Here is a 23,431-nt window from a genome sequence, read left to right on the forward strand (position 1 = left end):
CACGTTGTTCGTATGCCGGAAGAACGTCAAGCGAAGATAATATTTAGTAGAGAACCCGGAAGAGGTCGCAGGCTTCGTGGAAGGCCGCGTACACGATGGCTTTTTGCAGTTGAAGAGGACCTGAGGGCGCTCAATGTTCAGGGCGACTGAAAGCGATTAGCAAAAACAATCGTTTAAGCACAGGGGAGCGAAAAAGTCAAAATTTGAATCACTCTAATGCGCATGTTTGTAATTGGTTTAGACTTTTCTGAAAACCTCCAAACAATTAGTGAATGAATTTCGGATGTTTAATTAATTAAACCATTGTATATCGTTTGAACATTTTTGTCTTAGTATAATTACCACAGCTGGCCTCTCCACTGCGAAAAAAATTTAATAAAAATGAACAACCAGATTGTGCTCCAAAATTTTGCTCCTATTCCAATGTATACAAATTTAGTCCATTCAAAAAAGAATACCTTCCAATACTACCGTATTTCTACAACTATTCACATCGAAAAAATCAACATTCTTACGAAGTTTCACTTTTAATACATTGAATACTTCCGACCTTCTGTAACCCACCGAACGGCAGTCCCTCCTAAAATTGTATCCTGTACTTGTTCTCCGATCTTGTCAAACTGCTCCCTCTTCGTTGGCCTCCGGAACCGCTACTGCTCCCACCAGCGCTACTCTTCCCAGTGCCATCCGTAACCGGCTTCGGCGGTAACGAAGCCGTCGTCTGCTGTCCGATCGCTGATGTGGCTGATGCCGTGACGGCCGCGTGAAGAATACTGGCACTGGGCAAGGTACTGCTGCTAGTTTTGTGCGCCGGCTGCTGCGAAGGCTTCGGGGCAAGTTTGCTGAAGAATGGAGAATTTTGGAGAGCTCCCGTCGGAGACTGGGGCGACGGAAGCGACGATTTGGTGGACTCCGTGGACGTGGACTGCTGGTGATGGATGAAACGAGGTGGCGTTCGACCGTGGTGCAGGTGATATACCAGGGAAGTTGGCGGTTGCGGCGTTTGAGGTGAGTGCATCGGACTCGTTCGCGAAATGTGATTTGAGTTGTTGGAATTGTTAGATCCGCTGGAAGCGGAGTTCAGAGAATCCCGGGATCCTTTGACAGTGGTGGCGCTGAGTTTGCGAACATTGGGAAGTAGGGAACGCTTCATGCCGGTTGTTTCTAGAGAGCTCTTGCGAGACTGTGTGCTGGGCTCCTCCAGTCGCTGGTAGTTTTTGGTGGATGTGTAGTCTGGTTTGGAGAACTCGCATCCGCTGGCAGTGGAGGCGTTAGCTTTGGATCCAAATCCAAATTTGCTATCACTTTTACCCGGCGAAGGTAACGAGGTGTTCCCCAATGACCCATAGTTTTTGGCCTTGAGCGTGCCATAGTCCTTAGCAGCAAGCTGAATCGGATCTTTCATCTCTATGTAACTTTTCCCAGGTGAAAATTCTCTCTTATTGAACGCTCCGCCGTTCATTCGTTTCAAACTGGATGCTTTCATTTCGTATTCTTTTTGGGGATCCGTAGGCGGGGGAGTCTCGGCACGTTTCTTTCCCTCTGAATCGCTTAGTCTTCCGTATTCAATTTTGCGTGGGGGCTTTAAACTTCTTGGTGGTCTTGGCAGTGCACTCGGTGGTAGTGATGATCCACGATCATTCCGAGGCGGTAGGATACCTCCCGCTTGCTGCGCAATATTGGATAAAATTTTGGGAACCTGTGGAACAAGAAACTAAATATTGATTAGAACTTCTTGAAGAACATAATTTTGCAAAAAAATAAAAGGTTCTACCTTATTCCCGCCAATGTTGCTAATATCGGTCATGTTTTGCCCAACCGTCTGGGTCACGTGCGCCAGGTTACTCAATTGGTTGCTGCGGAGTTTCTGTGAGCAGCGTCCCTGCTTCTCCAGGAGTATCATCTCCTCTGGTTTGGTTGAGCTTCCAGCATTGTTTGAACTGGGACCGCTGCTGTTATTTCCGCTTTGACCACCGTTGTTTCCACTCGAACCTCCGCTAGCACCAGTTAAACTATCCTGTTCACGTCGATCTTGTCTCTCCCGATCACGCGGATCGATATGAGTAAGATTCTGTTGGACAAGAGATGAAAGGTATGTATATGAGATACTAAAACATGATAAGGGACGCCGATTAGTTTACCTGCAGGAAGGTTTCGCTGTTATTCGTCGAAAGCACAGATACTTCGTCGGAGAGTAAAGGTTGAATGGGTTTCTTTGTAGTTAAGCTAGGAAAGCAGCAAAGTCCTCGCTGTATTTGAGAAAATATGTTAAAAATTTTATAAGATGTTTGTATTTTATTATTTTGTATTTAATTTATATTTATTTGAATAACAAAAATTCTACTTACTTTTCAGAAGTAAATTTGTTTTTCCAAAGGGGGAATTCATATTAAGAATTAGTAGCATTCAAACATTTAAGTAAGTTTTTTAACAAACAAGAACATACTACTGCTATTCGGAATACATTCCTTGGATCCAAATGCTGAACAGTAAACCAATACTCTAGCTCGTCGAGATGTAAGGCAAATAGCACCGGTGCGATCTCTGTGCTGTGTTGGTAATTAAGATACCAGTGCAACCCAGTTGGTTTGTTCACCATGTCTCTGGTCGATTAATTCGCTTTGGGTCTTTGGGTAGTGATCGTCAAAAATGCCATCGGTAAAAAAATTAAGCGAGGACAATTCACCCAAATCGTGGCGAAAAAGGTGGACATTTCACTGGGAAAGAAGGTCATATGGGAAATAAGGGTATGCGATAACACACTTTTTTCTAACGAAACGAAACGAAACGAAATCTAATATGTCTATGTTGATTCGGATCGAAACGAAACGAAATATAGATTTACTTTCGAGACTTCGAAACGATACGAAATCAAGGTTCATTTAATTCGAAATTTTACGAAACGAAACGAAATCTAATTTTTTTTCCGTGGAAATTTTATTAAATTTGTTTAACATTATGTACGCAATTCTGATTTTTCTTTTCGGAGTAACCATCGGGAAAGTAAGTGCAGTGCGTGTGTTATACGTCCCGAACAGGAGAAAAAATATTTTTTTGATATTCGGCGGATAATGCGCTTGTATTGCGCTTTGATCCGGTTGAGACAAGTGCGATCTTCTATAAATGCAGTAGTTATCACGCAAGTTAATACTGAGTGCTGCATGTCGATTCGGTCGCTTAAAACGCGAATCTTCACAGTTTGCATATCAAATAACTGTTTTACGATCAATAGAGTTATAATGATAGAAGAAGCAGTCTGTGATAAATCGCCGCATTTTCGCCGAATATACTATTGGCGATGAGGCAATACCTCAGCATTTGTGCCGCTTTCAAAGGAATTCATCGTGGAGCGTGTGCTCCCGAATCTAATCAATCAATATCAGTTTTCTATCAGTAAGTATATAAAAATATAGAAATTGTGGGATTTTTCTTATACGGACTAAAATTTCGTTCAAAACCTTAGTTCATTTAAGAATTATGTGATTATGCTGAAGCAAACTTCTTATTGTCTTGGCAGCATGGTTTATAGTATTGAGCTAAGTCCAAATTAGAAAATGAATGCATAGATTTATTTTTTTATTTAGTGGGATTCTCAATTATGTATCCACATCTGCCAGGCGTATACGTAGATAGCGAATTGATATTACTAGACCAACATTTGAAAACGACGCAACAGCCAAAATTGATTCCTTCTGATTCTTCGTCTACATATACAGCTAGATCTATAGCTAGATATCACTAGAAGAATCCTGTGCACCTTTCTAAAATGCACAAAGATATGTATTTTGGACTGAATTTCACAGACCCATAGTCTTATATACAATTAGCTTGACGAACTGAACTATTGTCTGTGTGTCCTTGGCATATGAGAACAGCTATTATGATTAGTATGAGTTGGAAACAACCATATGTAAGTAATGAACTTTCAGCAGTTTTAATGATCTTTCAACCCGATCTGGATTTATTTTTTTCCAATTAAAAGCAAAGATCTAGAAATGCCCACAACTCTGCAACGTTCCTTACATATTGTGCAACTAGTCAAAAAGAGCTTAGCATGATTAACTGTACAGATCGTAGTTGCTAATCATGATTGGCCGAGAAACAGCAAGTATGCACAACTCACCAATTAAATGATATTCTTGGGGTACAAGAAAGTTATCCATATTGTATACTTGCTTCGGAGTTTTCAATTCATGACCAATAAGGATACTGGTCACGTGCTTATAGTTAATTTAGGATTAGGAAAATTAGTTTAACACTCATTGTTACAAGAGGCTGAGAAATGCTTTGTATCTCCGTGAGCGCTACGGGAAAGAAATCGTTGGTTAGTTGATAAGGTAATTCATGTGAAGCCCCTTGGTAAATATTCATTGTACACGAAGTAATTTTGAAAACAAGAGGACGAAAACTCTGTTTCAAATCAATCCAATGCAAGATCAATGTGCTCCGTTTAATAAGCTTCTACAACACGATCGATTCCGCATTAAATAATTTTGTGCTCTTCGATGCAGACATTAGTTTTATCACTTCGCGTTTTCCCACATTAGATTTTTTCACTTCACCTTCTCCTGGACTAGCTGCCGTCCCATGGCCAGCATGATCGATTCCGCATTCATATTGTGCAAATAGTAAAAAAATATTACAAAATTTAAATATGAATCTTGGAAACACTGAAGACGCTTTATAGAATAAAACGACAAACGTGTTCGCCGACTTAGAATGGGGTTATGTAGCAAGCGTTAATAGAAAAATTTGGATAACCTAATGTTTTGAAAACAGTTTTATGATTTTGTTCAGCGGTGCAGCCAAAATTTTTGATAATATAGAGTATGGTTTAGGTTTAAATTTGTTTCGAAATTCCGCGGAATTCCGTTAAATTTCGTTAAAAGCTAGTTATTTCTAGCGAAATTTTTGTAATTTTTCGAAACGAAACGAAATCAAGAAATCAGATTTCGCCATGCTCAAATTCCGCGAAATTCCGCGGAATTTCGTTTCGAACCACCTGAAACGAAATTTTTCGAAATACCGCATATGCTTAATGGGAAACAAGAAATCGAATATGTATAGAAATCCTGACATTACATTGATCGATTTTTTTGTTTTTCAGACTTTTTGAATTGATTGATTTGATTTGATTTTGATTGATTGAAAAAGTTCCTGTAAGTAAAGTCATATAGGGGGAATGACGGCTTTGGCAGGTTTTGTTCTATTATTGGCAGGGTTTTTTTATGACTGACTAGGCTCAAATTTGGCCTAAACATTCTTTGCATATCAAATAATATTGTGGCCAAATTTCATAAAATTCGTTCGACAAAAACCCCCTGTCAATAATAGAACAAAACCTGCCAAAGCCGTCTTTCCCCCTACCAGATTAAAATTATTGATATAAAAACCCCAGATTAATCCACCTAGCGGTGATAATGCCTTTGGCGAAAAATTAGAGAGGCAAAAACAGCAATTGATAGGTATGGTGCATGCATTTATTTCACAAATGGCTTGGCGGTGAAAAAAATATCGACAGAACCAGCTTTTTATATAGACTTCCAAAAGATTTGACAGAAATCTTGGACCATACGATGGAAAGTATTATGACTGACTGTATAAAATCCTGTAAAAAAATCATGCGTAACTGTCAGCAAATTGATGATAGACAAAATGGGAGGCAGACCGAAATTAGGGCGTGATGAAAATCGAGTCATCACTGTAACTTGTACATATTTATTTTTGGAATGATACCACATAAGATATTAAAAGTAATCTGATTCTTAGCATTTTTATTTGAACAAAAAATCAATCAGAAGTCCAAATGCGCTCTGTTTTGATATAAGCCAGAAATAGTGCATTATCAATTGTTAAACAGTATCTTGGTGTCGAAGTTCACATATTAGATTATCGTTATAAAGGTATAAAGCGGAAATACCCGGATGAGCAGCTGAAATACCTCAAACCTAAATCCCAACCCCGTCCATCATCAAATTACGCAATCTAACCTTGAGTCGCCACGAGTATCTTGGTCTTTGTCCCTTTCCCTTACTAACAGTTGATAATAAGATGATATCGATTGTAAATATCATTAAGAGTCTCGGCTCCGTTAAGTGTTATACACGCCTGAGCCTGCCAAATAAATACAATAGTTAAAAAAAAGTATATAGCTAGTAAACTGAACAGAATATTGGCATCATTAATACCATCCTTACCTTTTAGAAAACCAAGAATGTTTGAACGAAAAGAGTCTTGGAAAGAAAAAGTTCCACTCCATAGGGATCGTAATTCGTAATGCTCCCTCATTCTCACGAGCAAAAGATGCTCACTCCCACAAATTTTCTTCGATAAATCATTTGGCGAAAAAAAGGCGTGATGAGAAATAACTATTTCTCCCTCATCTACGTGATGAATTTATAAAATAATAAAAAATCCCAAAAATAAAGATTACAAAAATGGCAAACAAGAGTAGCTTTTATGGAACAAATAACCTATCCCCAATATTATTGCTTAAAGCAGTCGATGTGATGGTGTAGCTTGAGTGAGCGCATCCCAGCGCCATTTTTGTTGGTGTTCTGGGTTCGAATCCTGTAATATTCCGATTTCCGAACCTCTTGATAGGGGGCTTCCGAGTCTCTAGAAGGGTGGCTTCTAGACCATTGAAAGGAGGCTTCTGAGAGGCTTGGAGCCAATTGAAAGGAGGCTTGGAGCCTCTTGAAAGGAGGCTTCTGAGCCTCTTGAAAGGAAGCTTCCGAGCTCTTTGAAAGGAGGCTTGAGGCCTCTTGAAAGGAGGCTTCTGAGCCCTGAAAGGAGGCTTCTGAGCCTCTTGAAAAGGAGGCCTGAGCCTCTTGAAAGGAGGCTTCCGAGCCCTCTTGAAAGGAGGCTTCCTGAGCCTCTTGAAAGGAGGCTTCTGAGCCTCTTGAAAGGAGGCTTCTGGAGCTCTTGAAAGGAGGCTTCCGAGCCTCTTGAAAGGAGGCTTTTCCTGAGCTCTCTTGAAAGGAGGCTTCTGAGCCTCTTGAAAGGAGGCCTGAGCCTTCTTGAAAGGGTGCTGAGCTCTTGAAAGGAGGCTTCCGGAGCTCTTGAAAGGAGGCTTCTGAGCCTCTTGAAAGGAGGCTCTGAGGCCCTCTGAAAGGAGGCTTCCTGAGCCTCTTGAAAGGAGGCTCTGAGCCTCTTGAAAGGAGGCTTCTGAGCCTCTTGAAAGGAGGCTTCCTGAGTTTTGAAAGGAGGCCTGGAGCCTCTTGAAAGGAGGCCCGGAGCCCTTGTAAGGAGGCTTGAGCCCTCTGGAAAGGAGGCCTGGAGGCCTCTTGAAAGGAGGCTTCTGGAGCTCTCTGAAAGGAGGCCTGAGCCTCTCAGGAGGCTTCCTGAGCCTCTTGAAAGGAGGCTTCCTGAGCCTCTTGAAGGGAGGCCTGAGCCTCTTGAAAGGAGGCTTCTGAGCTCTCTTGAAAGGGAGGCTCTGAGCCTCTCTTGAAAAGGAGGCCTGGAGCCTCTTGAAAGGAGGCCTGAGCCTCTTGAAAGGAGGCTTCCTGAGCCTCTTGAAAGGAGGCTTCCGAGCCTCTTGAAGGAGGCTTCTGAGCCTCTTGAAAGGGAGGCTTCTGAGCCTCTTGAAAGGAGGCCTGAGCCTCTTGAAAGGAGGCCTGAGCTCTCTTGAAAGGAGGCTTCTGAGCCTCTTGAAAGGAGGCTCTGAGCCTCTTGAAAGGAGGCTTCCGAGCCTCTTGAAAGGAGGCTCGGCCTCTTGAAAGGAGGCTTCCTGAGCCTCTTGGAAAGGAGGCCTGAGGCCTCTTGAAAGGAGGCTTCCTGAGGCCTCTTGAAAGGAGGCTTCCGAGCCTCTTGAAAGGAGGCTTCCTGAGCCTCTTGGAAAGGAGGCTTCTGAGCCTCTTGAAAGGAGGCTTCCGAGCCTTTTGAAAGGAGGCTTTGAGCCTCTTGAAAGGAGGCTTCGGGAGCTCTTGGAAAGGAGGCCTGAGCCTCTTGAAAGGGAGGCTCTGAGCCTCTTGGAAAGGAGGCTTCTGAGGCCTCTTGGAAAGGAGGCTTCCAGCTCTCTGAAAGGAGGCTTCCTGAGGCCTCTTGAAAGGAGGCTCTGAGCTCTTGAAAGGAGGCTTCTGAGCCTCTTGGAAAGGAGGCTTCCGAGCCTCTTGAAGGGGAGGCTCTGGTTCTTGAAAGGAGGCTTCTGAGGCCTCTTGAAAGGGAGGCCTCTTGAGCTCTTGAAAGGAGGCTCTGAGCCTCTGAAAGGAGGCTTCCTGAGCTCTTGAAAGGAGGCTTCTGAGCCTCTTGGAAAGGAGGCTTCCAGAGCCTCTTGAAAGGGGAGGCTCTGAGCCTCTTGAAAGGGAGGCTCTGAGCCTCTTGAAAGGAGGCTTCTGAGCCTCTTGAAAGGAGGCTCTGAGCTCTCTTGAAAGGAGGCTTCCGAGGAGCTCTTGAAAGGGAGGCTTCTGGAGCCTCTTGAAAGGAGGCCTGAGCTCTTGAAAGGAGGCTTCCTGAGGCCTCTTGAAAGGAGGCTCGGAGCCTCTGAAAGGAGGCCTGAGCCTCTTGAAGGAGGCTTCCTGAGCTCTCTTGAAAGGAGGCTCTGAGCCTCTTGGAAAGGAGGCCTGAGCCTCTTGAAAGGAGGCTTCTGAGCCTCTTGAAAGGAGGCTTCCGAGCCTCTTGAAAGGAGGCCTGGAGCCTCTTGAAAGGAGGCTTCCGAGCCTCTTGAAAGGAGGCTTCCTGAGCTCTCTTGAAAGGAGGCCTGAGAGGAGGCTTCCGAGCCTCTTGAAAGGAGGCTTCTGAGCCTCTTGAAAGGAGGCTTCCGAGCCTCTTGAAAGGAGGCTTCCTGAGCCTCTTGAAAGGAGGCTTCCTGAGCCTCTTGAAAGGAGGCCTGAGCCTCTTGAAAGGAGGCTCTGAGCCTCTTGAAAGGAGGCTCTGAGCCTCTTGAAAGGAGGCTTCCGAGCCTCTTGAAAGGAGGCCTGAGCCTCTTGAAAGGAGGCTTCTGAGCCTCTTGAAAGGAGGCTCTGAGCCTCTTGAAAGGAGGCTTTGAGCTCTTGAAAGGAGGCTTCTGAGCCTCTTGAAAGGAGGCTTGAGCTCTTGAAAGGAGGCTTCCTGAGCCTCTTGAAAGGAGGCTTCTGAGCCTCTTGAAAGGAGGCTCTGAGCCTCTTGAAAGGAGGCTTCTGAGCCTCTTGAAAGGAGGCTTCCTGAGCCTCTTGAAAGGAGGCTTCTGGAGCCTCTTGAAAGGAGGCTTCTGAGCTCTCTTGAAAGGAGGCTCTGAGCCTCTTGAAAGGAGGCTTCCTGAGCCTCTTGAAAGGAGGCTTCCTGAGCCTCTTGAAAGGAGGCTTCCTGAGCCTCTTGAAAGGAGGCTTCCTGAGCTCTCTTGAAAGGAGGCTTCCTGAGCTCTTGAAAGGAGGCTTCTGAGCCTCTTGAAAGGAGGCTGAGCCTCTTGAAAGGAGGCTTCTGAGCCTCTTGAAAGGAGGCTTCCGAGCCTCTTGAAAGGAGGCTTCTGAGCCTCTTGAAAGGAGGCTTCCTGAGCGTCTTGAAAGGAGGCTTCTGAGCTCTTGAAAGGAGGCTTCCGAGCCTCTTGAAAGGAGGCTTCCGAGCCTCTTGAAAGGAGGCTTCCGAGCCTCTTGAAAGGAGGCTTCCGAGCCTCTTGAAAGGAGGCTTCCGAGCCTCTTGAAAGGAGGCTTCCGAGCCTCTTGAAAGAAGGCTTCCAAGCCTCTTAAAACGAGGCTTCCGAGCCTCTTAAAACGAGGCTTCCGAGCCTCTTAAAACGAGGCTTCCGAGCCTCTTAAAACGAGGCTTCCGAGCCTTTTAGCAGAAGTCTTCCGAGCCTCTTAACAGGAGGTTTAAGATCCTTTTGGCAGGAGGCTGTACTGCTCGAGGTGGACAGGATTTAGTTTACTTCGATTTACTGATCTCCATGCATCTTCATATACAATACAAAGTTTTAGAATAGAAAAATATCAAAATTATATCAATAAGTTTTTATTGGAATTGTAATACATCCGCCATTACGCATTTTTGTTCAAGGTACCCCCTGGTGCCAGTGTACCCCAGGTTGAGAACCGCTGTTCTAGAGAAAAAAGTAGTGAGTGAAAGATGTTTCTCCCCAAAAAGAAAAAGATTCTCTTTCGGTCCGAAAATCGCTTGTTTTTGTCTCACCGAAACGAAAAGTACGAACAGCCTGAGTGAAAATAAACGATGCAATCAACGTTGATGTTGATTCAACGTTCTTTGTTGACATTGGTTTGTCAAAAACTCAACGCAACGCCGTTGACGTTGAATCGTTGAAAAGTTACCGTTAACGACGTTAAACGTTGATTAACGTTAGCTTAAATTCCCGAAAAATTAGTGACCTTTTTGCACGTGTTTGGCGTGCACAAAGTGTACTTTGGCCTTAACTATTGAGCCCATAGGGTGATCGGGCCGATTTTCAATAGGAACTGACGGGACAAGATTCCCCGTTGAATGCAACATTGCAACCTATGTTGCAAGCAAATCGGTTAAGCTTAAAGTTAAGCCACAAATACTAGTGAGCTTTTAAGGCGTGTTTTGCATATGCAAATGTATGTTGGCCAAAACTTTTGAGCCCATAGTAGAAAACAACGGGACAGGATTCGTCGAATGTGTCGCGAGCAAATGAGTTATGGGTAAGGACCCAACTTTTTTGAAAAACCCCGTAAAAAAAATTAAAAAAAATACACGTGAAGCTCGAAGACCGCGAAAAAACAACTTTTAATCGAAAAACGGCTTCCCATGATTTTCACGCGATCTATCGAGCTGTTTCAGACATGATGCATGCTCCGTGCGGTATTTACATAGAATAGAATCCCAAGTAATATTTTAAATTTTATAATGCTCTTGAAGACCATAATTTATTCTTCAAGAGTATTACAAAACCAGCATAATTTCTTGGTCATCCAAGAAATTTCTAGAGTAAGATCTTTAGATCTAGATGCATAACCGAAGGTCTTCCTATCCGTTTCAAATATGGTGTATGCACCTTGTGGTACTCTTCAACAACCTCGACTTTTTCATTATTAATAAAAACTCGTGGTGGGTTGCTGACATTATCTTTTCTTGAAATTTTCGCTATCTAGTAGGTTGGTACTTGCCGTTCGCTATAATAGGAACCATTTGATGAATCGGACCGATTTGCGATTTGGGCGTAACTTATTTTATAAACAAACAATGTTTTACGGGATCCGTAGAATGCAATCGTCTTCTCTAAAACTAACTTTCTTACCTGATAGAGGAAAGGTTATTCTGTCGGATACATACCGTGGTTTACTCCAGAAATGCTTGCTCGTACGCCCAAATCGGGTCTAGATCATTTGGCATAAAGTCATTTGGCATTACGCCATTTGGCATAAGGCTATTTGGCATAACGAACATTTGGCATAATTTCAAACTGTGAAAGCGAAAGAGATATTTCATGTATTATTTAGAGTAGATAAAGTAGGTCGAGGCTGTTTTCTGATAAATTTAGACTGATGGTAGACATTTTCCAGAAGAACGAAATAACAAAACGGCAGAATTACTTCCGAGGGAGGGATCACATCCATCATTGACTTATTCCGGCCACATGCCTACTTTTTAAGTAGGGATTACATCCACCATTGTTTCAATCATGTGGGCATGCGCCTTAAGACCGGATCAAATCCACGATTTCCTTAATCCGGGCAAGCGCCTAACTTTAAAAACTTAAGCAATACACTTGTCGTAGACGAGTTACTGAAACCAATCAAGTCACATATGAGTAACTGTCACCAAATCAATCTGAATTGTGGTACCCGGGGAAGAGATCGCATCCACCATTACCATAATCCGGGCAGGGCCTACTTTTAAAGAAGGGATCACATCCACCATTGCCACAATTGGGGCCACACACCTACTTTTAAAGAACGGATTACATCCACCATTGCTCTAGTCCGGGCATGCGCCTACTTTTGCATTTATGCCAAAAGACCCTCACTTTTGACGCTGGTCACAATTATGCCAAATGTCCGTTATGCCAAATGACCGTTATGCCAAATCACCTTATGCCAAATGGCGTTATGCCAAATGGCCTGCTCCCGCCCAAATCGCAAATCGGTCCCGCAATGTGAGTGTTGCAAAATTATCGCTAGAACTAATCTATCCCCCAAAGCGAAAATGGCTCGTAAGCGTGAATATTGCATCAAAATTGACGTTTAATTCTTTTTCAATTGAGGAGCGCCCTAAATAGCAAACTTCAAGATATGAAAGTCCAATTAGTTAAATTCTGTTGTAAGTATTTGTGTTTGATGACATTCATGATCAACTGCATTTTTGTTCAGTATCCCATGTAAAATACATATAAGCTACACTTGCTATGATGTCCACACCCCAACGAGTATGATGACTCGTTAATGATAATTCCGTTATTTTGCACACCGGATCTTCGTAGAGCTATGCTTAACTGCAAATAAGAAGCTCTGATTCAATCCATTTAGTTCCACGAACGATTTGAACGTCATTTTTTCTATGAAGCACTTGACTTTGATAATCCAGCGTGACACGATGCAGATCTATAAACTTTGTTGGATAAGCTTATTCAGGCATTCGATGCCAAAGTTTATTCTTCACAAGTTAAGGAAACATTTGAAGAAAAATTATACACCCAACCGGCGGTTGTTGGATTTTCTAACAATTCTGTATAAGAATCAGCCAAAACCTGTATAAGAACTGGGCATATGCGAGTATGTTAGATTTGTATATAAAAAATGTAAGAAAAGCTTACAAAATTGTTAGATTCTCATACAATATTTGTATAAGAATCTAACAATTTCGCATATGCCCACTTCTAATACAGATTTTGGTAGATTCTTATACAGAATTGTTAGAAAATCTAACAACCGCCGGTTGGGTGTACGTTAGGGTGGCTCAAAAAACACTTTTTAAATTTTTTCTGATGGGCCGCCCTTTTATTTGGTTCTATTTGATACCCTGATGCTCTGGACAAAGTTTCAGCCAAATCGGTCAACGTTTGGGCGGTGCTAAACTCGTTGGAAGTTTATATGCAAACATGTATGCAGAAACATCCAAAAACAGTGATTTGCAGTTGGACGGCACAATTTACGAAAAAAATACAGAATGTTATGCTGAAAACCGCGAGAAGATTAGAGTTTATTAGGCAAAGATATTAGCATTTTACTGGAGTGTTGTTGTGCATTCTGTAATAAATTCTTCACGGTCTGAATGAGTATCATAGTTCTTCATCGTAAGTTGTGCCGTCCATCTGCAATTCACTGTTTTTGGATGTTTCTGCATACATGTTTGCATATAAACTTCCAACGAGTTTAGCACCCACACGTTGACCGATTTGGCTGAAATTTTGTCCAGAGCATCAGTTGAAACATCGATAGAATACAGGCGATAAGAGGGCGGCCCATCAAAAATTCTAAAAAGTTTTTCCCATGCTAATTTGAGCTATACGCTAATGAAACACGGTGTTGATTTCAACTGTGAGGCCATCTTCTGTGTCTGTCTCGTAATTACTCGACTTAGTCGAGTCAATTACGAGATACTGAAGACGGCCTCACAGTTGGAATCGAAATACGTATCTGCAAAGATAACAAAGCGTAGTGGAATAAAATGGAAAGTACTAAACTCGTCTTAGAGTGAAATCAGTAGTGATTCAGTTTCAATCCAAATTTTCGACCACTATTCTAGTTTGGAAATCAGCTGTAGCAACAGGGAACAAACCCAGTGGTTTCCCAGAAGTGTTCCCTTCATGTTTTTCAAATTTTAAAATAAATCAAATCATTGTGTTGCTGCCAAGAAAGGCACCTTTATTGCAAAGTGGATTGATCAGTAGATAAAATGACGCATTCATTGGGAAAATTAATGTTTCAGATTCATATTCAAACTGACAGCCCCGAACGATTTGAATCACTGCTGATTTTACTCTTAGACAGTTGAAACATTTGAGAATACAGGCCGATAAGTCAACGCACCAAAACCCAAGTGAAATATGTAATGCTATACGCTAGTGAAACACGATGTATCAATGGAGCACACCCAACGGCTGCATGTGTTTATCAACTGATGCCTTGAATAATCGTGAACGGTGGCCTCCAAGATTGGATCTGTTGTATGAGCCCAGCGACGTTGTCATCAAAGGCCAATAGCAACTGAAATTTTAGAACGGAAGGGCTGGGTCAGTCAAAAACTACGTAAGAAAATAAACAAAATCTGTAAACAAGCATAAGACTGGAACTCAGCTGGACATCACAGTAGAAACTTTAGACCCAGGGCTTTTTTTATTTTTCATAAATAAAAAGTCGTGAACCGAAATATACTGGGAAAAGGTTGATGCGATTAGCCAGATCAAATCTAACGTAGGATGAAGATTTTCGTCTTTGAAACTAGAAGTGCCCAGGACCCATACAAATGAGTTAGATATCACGCCTGTTTAAATTCTCCGTCACAGCTCATCTTACTCTACGGATGACACTATAAGTCAATACTTCCTTTCCACTTGCTGATTACATTTAAGATAGACTTGGAACAAAGAATTGGAATAAAGGATTACACTCCGTCTTGATTGCAATCTGGATAGGAATTCCAAAAGAAACATGTATGTCAGGTTTACAAAGTATACTGTAACATGAAACTTAAAAAGTCTTTGTTTCGAGAATGACTAGACAAAAGAAGATGCACAATACCCCTTTGAGTAATTAGGAATTTGAGACATGGATATCGTCAGGCATCGTCTACAAATCACGTAACGTTGATTAAGGATCTTCAAAATTCCGGATTTCTCCATTATTACGCCGTTTGTTAGAAATTTCATATATGGTAACGCTTTGTTATACGATGTCGCATCTCGTACAAGCATCAGCTTTGTCCACTTTCATGCATCGTACTACAACTATACACGATATTTCTTTCAACATGTCAAAAAAGTCTTATATAAGCCAATTGGGACATATGCAACAACACAGGGAAGTTTTGCAAGGCACACACAAACAGGACAAATCAGCCAGACAACCGTAAAGTTCAAACGCAGGCCATTGGAGTAGCGAGGGGGAATGTGAAGCAAGGGTTCGCTTAAACACGAATTATGAAACTAAAGAAAAATCAAAACACACACAGTTAGTTTACTCGTTCAACAATATTTATTAAATCTGTCAGAAAATATTTCACCATTTCATTTTCTCTGGTTCTGCTTTGCGTATATATAAATGTATGTATAAGAAAACTGTTTTCTGAACCTACCAGTATACTAAATTTGTTCCTATATCTACAAAAAGCTTCCTGTCAAAAAACGCCAGGAAAGCGGCACATTCCATTAGCGGTCGTTTTCGGTATTTGTTTTGTTTTTTTTTTATTTCTAGTTTAAACGCTGGGTTAGTCAATTGATTGCGTGAAGGCCAATATAAGACACTTACTTTCTAGATGGAGACACACTGATGATTGCGCCCGTTTGTCCTAATTACAATTCATTTTATTGTAAGGCAACTCTTTTAAGTGGCTTTTACTTACTTTGTTCAGTGTAGGATTTACCCAGCCAGACTCCCGCATATTTTTTTTTACAAATAAATTAGCTTTGATTAAAATTAACACAAAAGGAAATGTTATCAGGAAACTCCTTTGTTCTGGTGCCTCAGTTACGCAACAGCAGCGATAGAAACAATGGGAACTATTATTATGTTAGACTTTCATCCGATTGTTTTGGTTTTTTCTATATGGAATCTGATCTGACACACGTGAAAATAAACTGACTTAAAATGGAATTTTTCATGAGCCTACACATTCACGTACATACATAATAGGCAGAATAATTGCAGTAAATAACAAATCAAAGTTGATAATAGTGAAATTGAAACGCAAGCAATTTTGATATATGTCTGCATGTGCATGTGTTAGCCTTCGCAATTTTTATCGCGTGAGAATTAGTTACTTGGCTCCGTAGGCAAGAGTCTTATTTAATCTTTGGTATTGGGTATTTTTCGTAATTTCTTGTCATTCAATACAAACTGTATCATCGTTAACAAACACTTAAATGACTCTTTTAACTCTACAGACATACAAGTTACGTGAGGTGGTTGTGAGTAGTGCCATAAATGAATGAGTAGTGGCGACAGTGTCAAAGTTGAAACGAGATTCATCTGTCAAATTAATTCGCATTCCAAGCAAACTGCAACATGTCGCCACTCTCCTCACACCCAGTCTGCTAAAGGAAAAAAAAAGATTCGACATTTTCTGTTTATTTGTGTGCATTCTTCTGATGGTTTTAGATTACAAATCAGATCTTCCGTTGAAGGGCCTTCTGCATTGTTTGACATAAACAATTTTGTTTTACCGTAGTCTCTATCAGTCTCTCAGATTACAATTTTTGTATCTTTGAAAAAATATTAGAACAAGCACGTAGTTTAGGCCCTGTTAGTTATAAGTTAAAGAAAGACTATCAAGGGTCAACTTTAGAACGATCTTTGCCAGATTAAATGGAATGTGAGCTTTGTAAATACTAATGAATAGAATGATTACAAAAAATCTAAAACAAAGAATTTCCGTGGAAGATGTTTATGTTTATGTCTATTGCTTCCTTTCACCTTGTACGAAGGCAAATAACAAGTACGAGACGCTGAAAATAGCTTTGCTTTGGGGTCGAAAAACGTATCTGTAAAGTTACAATTATTGAATGGAATGGTAATAATGACTGATGAAAATATTCTACTAAAAAGCATTGAAAATAATTTCTTATTAAACACGATTTGTTGTTTTAGACCGGTAAAGTCATTTACTTGACTTACTATAAAGTGAGGTTAAAATTGATAAATGGTACTTTTTTGAAAGGAAAAATCATTGAAGAACAGAATAAACGAATATAGCTTGAAGAATTATGATATTTCGTTAGGCCTTTTTTTATTGTTTAGGTTAGGTGCGCACGATGATACTTTTATGCCCAGGTCCAACACGAAAATTTCCTAATCCAGACCGGAAATCGAACCCAGCCACCTTCAGCATGGTCTGGGTTTGTAGCCGCACATCTAACCGCTCGGCTAAAGAAAACCACAAGAGAAAAATATAAATAGACCCCAAAACAGACAACTGAAGCAAGAAACATAAACATCAAAACTCACAATCAACACTTCTGGCAACACTTTTCCCTATTTTTGACCCCGTTGTACAAGGAACCTACGATCACTAACCCACCAATCCTACCAATCTAATAGAACGTCTCTTGTTCCGAGGACGAAGATGGCGAGGAAATGTTCTTACAGGAAGAAGCAGCCAGCTTCTTAACGCTACTTACGGAGGTGGCTTTCTTCGGAAGTTTGGGAACGCTGGGTGCCGCACTGGCGCCAGAAGCAGCATTGATCGCCGGTGTCGAGATCGTTTTGGACACCAGCTTCCGATCGCTGCTAACCTTGGGAGCGGGATTGTTAGAGGCACTGCTGTTAACAAGCACACTGTGGCCAGTTACGGTTAGTAGGTTACCATTGGAGTCCACCGAGCTCGAGCTGGAGGTGGCCCCACTAGCGGATGCACGCGATGAAGCGGCTACGGAGCTGGTGCTGCCCTTGTTGGCGGCTGCCACCGCCGCAGCACGAGCCTTCAGCAGCATGTTACTATGCTTCTCTGCCAGCGACAGTTCACTCACCTTACTGAGCAGCTGTTCGTCCAGCTGCTTGAGTTGATCGTCGATGGATTTACGCTGGGCGTCAAAGTTCTTCGAGTCGTAGATGGTTGTATGCTCGCTGGTTCCATAGTTGGTGCTGTAGTTGGAGCTACTGCTCGGCGAGCTGTAGCTGTTACCGCCCGTCGTTTGCAGATTGATCGAGCTCTGGTTGAAACTCGGATTAGTCTGTCCATAGTTCGAGGCAAAGCTGGACGACACGTTCGGACCGTATCCGGACGTATCCAGCAGAGAGGCCGTAGTGGTCACGTCGAACGAGTTGTTCGACACGTCGTACGATGCCTGCGAGTTATACGCTCCTAGTGAATTCAGTGCGAAGCTATCGGTCGATAGGTTGTACGATCCGTAGGAGTTTGTTGAACCATAGACTAGAGGTGAACATAGCGTTAATACAACTATTGGATAATTCTTTTAACTTCACTTACTTTTTTGTCCGTGATACGCTCGGATCATGGCCTCTTTCTCGGCCAATCGGTTTTCCACCAGTTTGAGTCGGGTTTGTAGTTCCGTAACCTTGCGGTTCGCAGAATGTGCCTCGTCCAGGTAACGAATCTTCTCTTGCTTCGCCTCCGCAATAATTCGTTCCGTTTCCTGCGAGTTACGCTCCATCGCTAGCTTAGCGACGTTTCGTACGTTCGACTCCTCTAGGTTGCGCTGCTCCAATTTGGCACATTCAGCTTCAAGTCTGTTAGAAAGATCATATAATGATAAGTTTTCATTCATCAGTTGTCGTCGGCGACATTACTAACCTCATTATTTGTGCGTCTTTCTCTCGCAGCTGCCACTTAAGGTTGTCGGTTTCACTGTTGGTGCTGCTACCGCTTCGATTCGGCAGATCATTCTCGTAGTCCATGCGAAGCTTTCGTTCCGCTTGCTCCCGCCGTTCACTGGCATTCTGGAGTGACTGCAACGCATGCTGCAGTTGGGCGCAGCGTTCTACGTAGACCTGTTTCTGACGGCACTGGAAAGAAGTATGAGAGTTACACAATCTGAAAACCTTAAAAATCTCATGAACTTACTTCTTCTTCCAGCCGTTTCAGGGCCGTATCAAGCACGTTAATATGAATGCGCTGCTCTTCCAGTGTTGCATTTTGAGCCTGCAGCTCGATGCACTGACGTCGATTAGCGTCCACTAGTGATTTATCTGCAAGTGTAAAATGTCATAACGCTCAGTATCTATCCTAGAATAAATACAGAAATAAGAACATACTTTGGGTCACTAGCTGCGAGATCAGCACGTCTTGCTGCGTGCGTCCGAGCTGATGGTCTGACGAGGAGAGCAGCTGATTTTGCAGAACTTCGACCTGATCGCGGAAGGCTCGGTTAAGCTCCTGAAGCCGGCGGCAGTCCTGCTGCAGACGGGTCCGAGCGGCTTTCTCGAGCCGTTCTCGTCGCTCGCACGATTGCACCAGCTCCTCGTGCACTCGATAAATGTTGGAGATTTCCTGCTCCAACTTTTGGCTCTTGGCCACCTTGAGAAAACAGCTGTTGAGCTGTTGTTTCAGCAATTGATTCTCTTTGTACATAGCTTCCACCTCCTCCGGGTCAATGTCCAGCAAGCGTGTCAGGTCCGGTTGGCTTTTGCTTTTCAATTTGGCATTCGCCTGCGTGGCGTTGGATTCATCTGTGGAAGCATTTTGGGCGTCAATCCAGTGCTGACCGTACTTCGGTGGATCTCTCGAGTCCGTGTTCTCTGAAACGCCTGAATCGCGTGTGTTGGAGTCACTACGGGTCCGGGTCGGAAGTTTCACTTCCTTAGCGAGGTGTTTCAGTACGTGGCTCTGACTGAGATACTTCTCCGGTATCTCGGACAGTTCCTGAATAGGAGGTTGCGATTCACCATACGACCGAGGTCGATCTTTCTTCATGTATGGTGGAGGACTGGAGTATTCTCGGTTCATCGAGTAGATGCCTTCGTCGTGGATGATGAGGGTATTGTAGGACGATTGAGAAACGTCCATAGAGGATCGGTTGGAATTGGGTTCCTTCAGAGAGTTTCTATTCGAGCTGTTACTGATGATGGAGTTTCGATTGGAACCTTCGTTTCCTGTATTGGCATAGGTGTGCAGGGCATTTCGACTTTCCGAAATACTGCGGCTACTGTTTGGAGTTGCGTAGCGCGTCGAGTCCGAAGAAGCGTTTGAGGCGAATTTTTCGGGATGGTAACGAACTTGAACTTCATTAACAGGCGTTACACTTCCTTGCATATTCTCTTCGCCCTGCGGTTCAACACGAGCATGACGCAGTACGTAACGTTCCTCACGGGTCAGGTTCTCCGTAGAGGTTGAAACGTCGGTGTCAGAGCCAGACAGGCTACCACTCATGGCGGAGTACTTGGGACTCGGAGGGACAGATGTTTGCGTAGTTTGAGACTGCTGTTGAGCCTGTTGAGGGCTGCTGGATCCGCTGCTGGATTGGACCAACGTTTGCAGAGGAGGGCTTGGTGGAAGCATTGAACATCCGGATGACGTTACTATAATCGGGGCTCGCACCGCTGGTGGTGGAGGAATTTGCGGTTGACCTCCCGGCAGTTGGGCAGCGACCGACGATGGTCTTCCGCTGCTAGCGCTCGATGATGGCGCTTGTTTGGAAGCAGCGCTGTTGCTCGTCTGGGGACCCGCCCCTCCGGAAGACGAGTACTGCGAATAACGCGTAAGACCGTGAGCATGGGACATGATGACGATGGCGGAGACGGTGATGAGTCACTATGGGCATTCACTTGACTTTTAGGGGTTAGACTTGCGGGGTTAATGGTTATTGACGTTGGTTAACCGCAGGTATTTGAATATCTACTTTTTGTTTCTCCTTGAAAAAGATTCACATTCGTTTGTTTCAGTGTTAGTTTGGTTTGTGTTGGTTAAAGTTCGCGGATTTATCGATTCGTTGGCTATTGAATATTGTCTTTGATCACTGCTCAATGTTCCATTGAATTCGTGGATTGTCTAACCACATGCACTTAATTTTTCACTAGTGTGTTATAACCGGGGATTCTTCAATGAGTACTGAGGGCAACGTTTCCATCTGAAATGAGAGATTGTAAAAAAACGATATTATTACACTTACATAAATACGTTGAAATGCTTTAAATATTATTAATGTATCGCCAATGCCCGAATTAGATTTAAATTGGCTTCACATTTTGCCATTGATGCTTTGACAAAATCAACAGTAGCCAATGGTCTTACGAAGAAACTGAAAATACTGGTCCATGCAACGTAGTCTCGGGTCAAATTCCTGTTGGATTAATTGAAACTTGTTTTATGGCAGGTGGGCACTAATTCGTTGAAACTACCAGTTTTTATCAACACTAATCCAAAAATTATTATCACGAAATGTTATTCACAAATGAACACTCAACGTCACTTTTTCTTGTATGAGAACCTTTATTACTAAACACGTCTACAGTCCATATGATTCATCTGCACACAGTCGCTCGAGCCTTCTGGTGATTAAGCGTCTTCTTTGTTTGAAGACCAATCACTTCACTGAGCCAGAACTGTCGCAAGAATGCACGGTTTCTTTCTCCTTCTCTCTTTTCGTTCCGGTACCACCTTCTACAAAGGCGAAAAGTTCATGACCGTTGTCGTTGCATCCCAACCCCTCACACTTCTCCCTGCAACGATTATACGGTAATCAGTCAAGGTACGACATTCCATCCACATTCCTCTGGGAGCACTGGCCTCTCTCACCTCAACTCATCAGTCACAATACTGAACATATATTGCACCGATATATGTCGGACAAAGGCATTCTATCAGAACCTGTTGCGAAATGGCAAACCGGCGCCACGGCACGTGTTCGCCGCAATCAATCATGATCTCGCCGCATTCCTTTTCCATTCAAAAGGAGAGATTGCATAACGCCAATAATCAATTACCGAACAACGGTGTTCGTAATTCATTCCGCAACGTGTTTGGAGCACTGCGTTCTGAGGTTGGAATTACTTTCACTGCACACCTCTCAAGCTGCTTGCAATCGTCGCACCATATTGCTGTGCATTCCATTTGCGTCTGCTTGTGCAGAAGGGTTGTTTATTTCATTTCGTCGCACGTCGTATTACACGTAAATGTGTACGACTATCAATACATGAATCATTTCATACTCGACCGCCACTCTGGGTGTGAAAAATATACACTGAGGGACACACAGGAATGGTATTTATGTATTCCGGTTTATGAAGTGAAAAAAACTCGCATCAATATGAAGTCATTGATAGTAGTTCAGTCTATCCATGAATATTATTTGAATTTCTTTGTACTCAAAGGCATTCATTTTCATCGATTCCATTTCTTGACCTAATATACAGTGGTTGAGCACATTAATCGTTGCAAATCTTGTATCACCACCAGACAGCATAACAAAACATAACATAGCATAACATTTCTTTTGCCGATACATTGATTGATGGCATCCGTACATGTTCGACTAACATTCTCCAATGCGTCAATAAAAACAAAAGCATAGCTCACACAAATCCGTTCGTTACACTATCAATTCAATCTCTTTGCTAAGACTGAAGTTACCGATTTCACCCCAGCATCGCCGTTGCTGCACCACTGAATGGAATGGAATGTGGATAGATTGTAATAAACCAAAGAATACGTGGAATGCGGCTTGTGTTCTTCGCTGTCTTGCACCTTCTTATTTTCCTGCTCCGCATTCCTTCCTTCACGTTGCTCTCTCTCTACAGCTCTCACCTTGATCATAACTAAGCAACTGCTCGATTTCTGCATTCTTATCGTAACTGCTGCAATCCATCGTCGTACCGTACACAGAACACTTTGTACATTCCTTGAATCACCTCTGGCCTCCCAACCACCCGACGGCATCTGTCCTTCGGCTCGCAAAAATAAAAAATAAAACACCGCAACACAGTCCAGCGCACGAACGGCATTCCACAACCTCTCGAAACGGAATCACGTTCTCCTCCAGCGCCCTCGTCACCGCATCCATCATTCAATCCGTTTAACGGTGCCCGCAACCAGTTGCGCTCTTCTGCAGCACTGTGTGTGTGCCCGCGTACCGCAGTTCCCTCGAATCGGAACGCTCATTCCGCTGCTTTGTGTGCGTGTTCACTACAGCCATCCGAACGACGATATTTATGAGAAGATGAAAAAATACTATGAATGGAATGTGGGATTCGCGATTCTCATTGACATTTTCAGCAACGCATATTCCTCAAGAGCACCTTGAAAATCACTTCTCAATCGGCTAGAACTTCGGCTTATCGCCTACTGCAATATCGTCACGCACTCCAAACAGATAAAATTCCGCTCCAAATCCCATCACCCCCAAAAGGCGATTACGGTCGCCCCCTTCAAGTCGGAATTTTTGCCACTTCCCGAGCAGCATCCCGTCGGATTTCATTCGCACCCGTTCCGGAACCTGCTTGCCCAACTTTTCCGATAGTTTCCCAGCACTTACACTCGAATGGAAGGCGGATTTTCGACGGAAATCACTCCGGCACAAAACACTGTCCGACTTGCACTTTTCTCTTGGCACATTAGAATGAGCTTGCTGCATTCCTCAACGGTGGCGCTGCTGTCGCTGGGCCACCACACTCATGGCCGCTCGACTTTGTGCTCGACGGCGCGACGGTGCTTGCTGGCCTGCTCGAACGTCAAACCGTGCCGGTGGGTGCCACCCGAGAATTGCCATAATGACTGTTGGGTAAAATCGAGAACAGTTTACGAATAGTTGAAATGAGAATTATCAGTGACTTAGATACAATTAATTATTTCTAATTCAATGCATACTAAAAGCAGACTTCACCACTCGGACAGTCGTATGATGTATGTCAATTAGACATTTAGACTATTCGCATAA

At 43.0% G+C, this 23,431-nt stretch overlaps 1 protein-coding gene across 3 annotated transcripts; it reads right to left on the reverse strand.

Annotated features, from left to right (window-relative positions):
* Window positions 1-314: 314 nt before the first annotated feature.
* Window positions 315-23,162, reverse strand: LOC134208780 (uncharacterized). Of its 3 annotated transcripts, none has more exons than XM_062684718.1 (9): window positions 23,030-23,162; window positions 18,816-20,626; window positions 18,625-18,749; window positions 18,355-18,566; window positions 18,031-18,290; window positions 17,570-17,973; window positions 2,142-2,249; window positions 1,775-2,071; window positions 315-1,699 (listed from the first exon to the last, which is right to left on the reverse strand). In XM_062684718.1, exons 2-9 carry the CDS (start codon window positions 20,278-20,280, stop codon window positions 581-583), a joined length of 3,990 nt encoding a protein of 1,329 aa, XP_062540702.1. In that variant the 5' UTR covers window positions 20,281-20,626; window positions 23,030-23,162; the 3' UTR covers window positions 315-580. The 3 variants fall into 3 exon arrangements, with proteins under 3 accessions (XP_062540702.1, XP_062540701.1, XP_062540703.1); XM_062684717.1 differs by lacking the exon at window positions 23,030-23,162 and adding an exon at window positions 22,303-22,636; XM_062684719.1 differs by lacking the exon at window positions 23,030-23,162 and adding an exon at window positions 20,791-20,908.
* Window positions 23,163-23,431: the final 269 nt, after the last annotated feature.

The sequence above is a fragment of the Armigeres subalbatus genome, chromosome 2, assembly GCF_024139115.2.
Source record: "Armigeres subalbatus isolate Guangzhou_Male chromosome 2, GZ_Asu_2, whole genome shotgun sequence".
In the NCBI taxonomy this organism is placed as follows: domain Eukaryota; kingdom Metazoa; phylum Arthropoda; class Insecta; order Diptera; family Culicidae; genus Armigeres; species Armigeres subalbatus.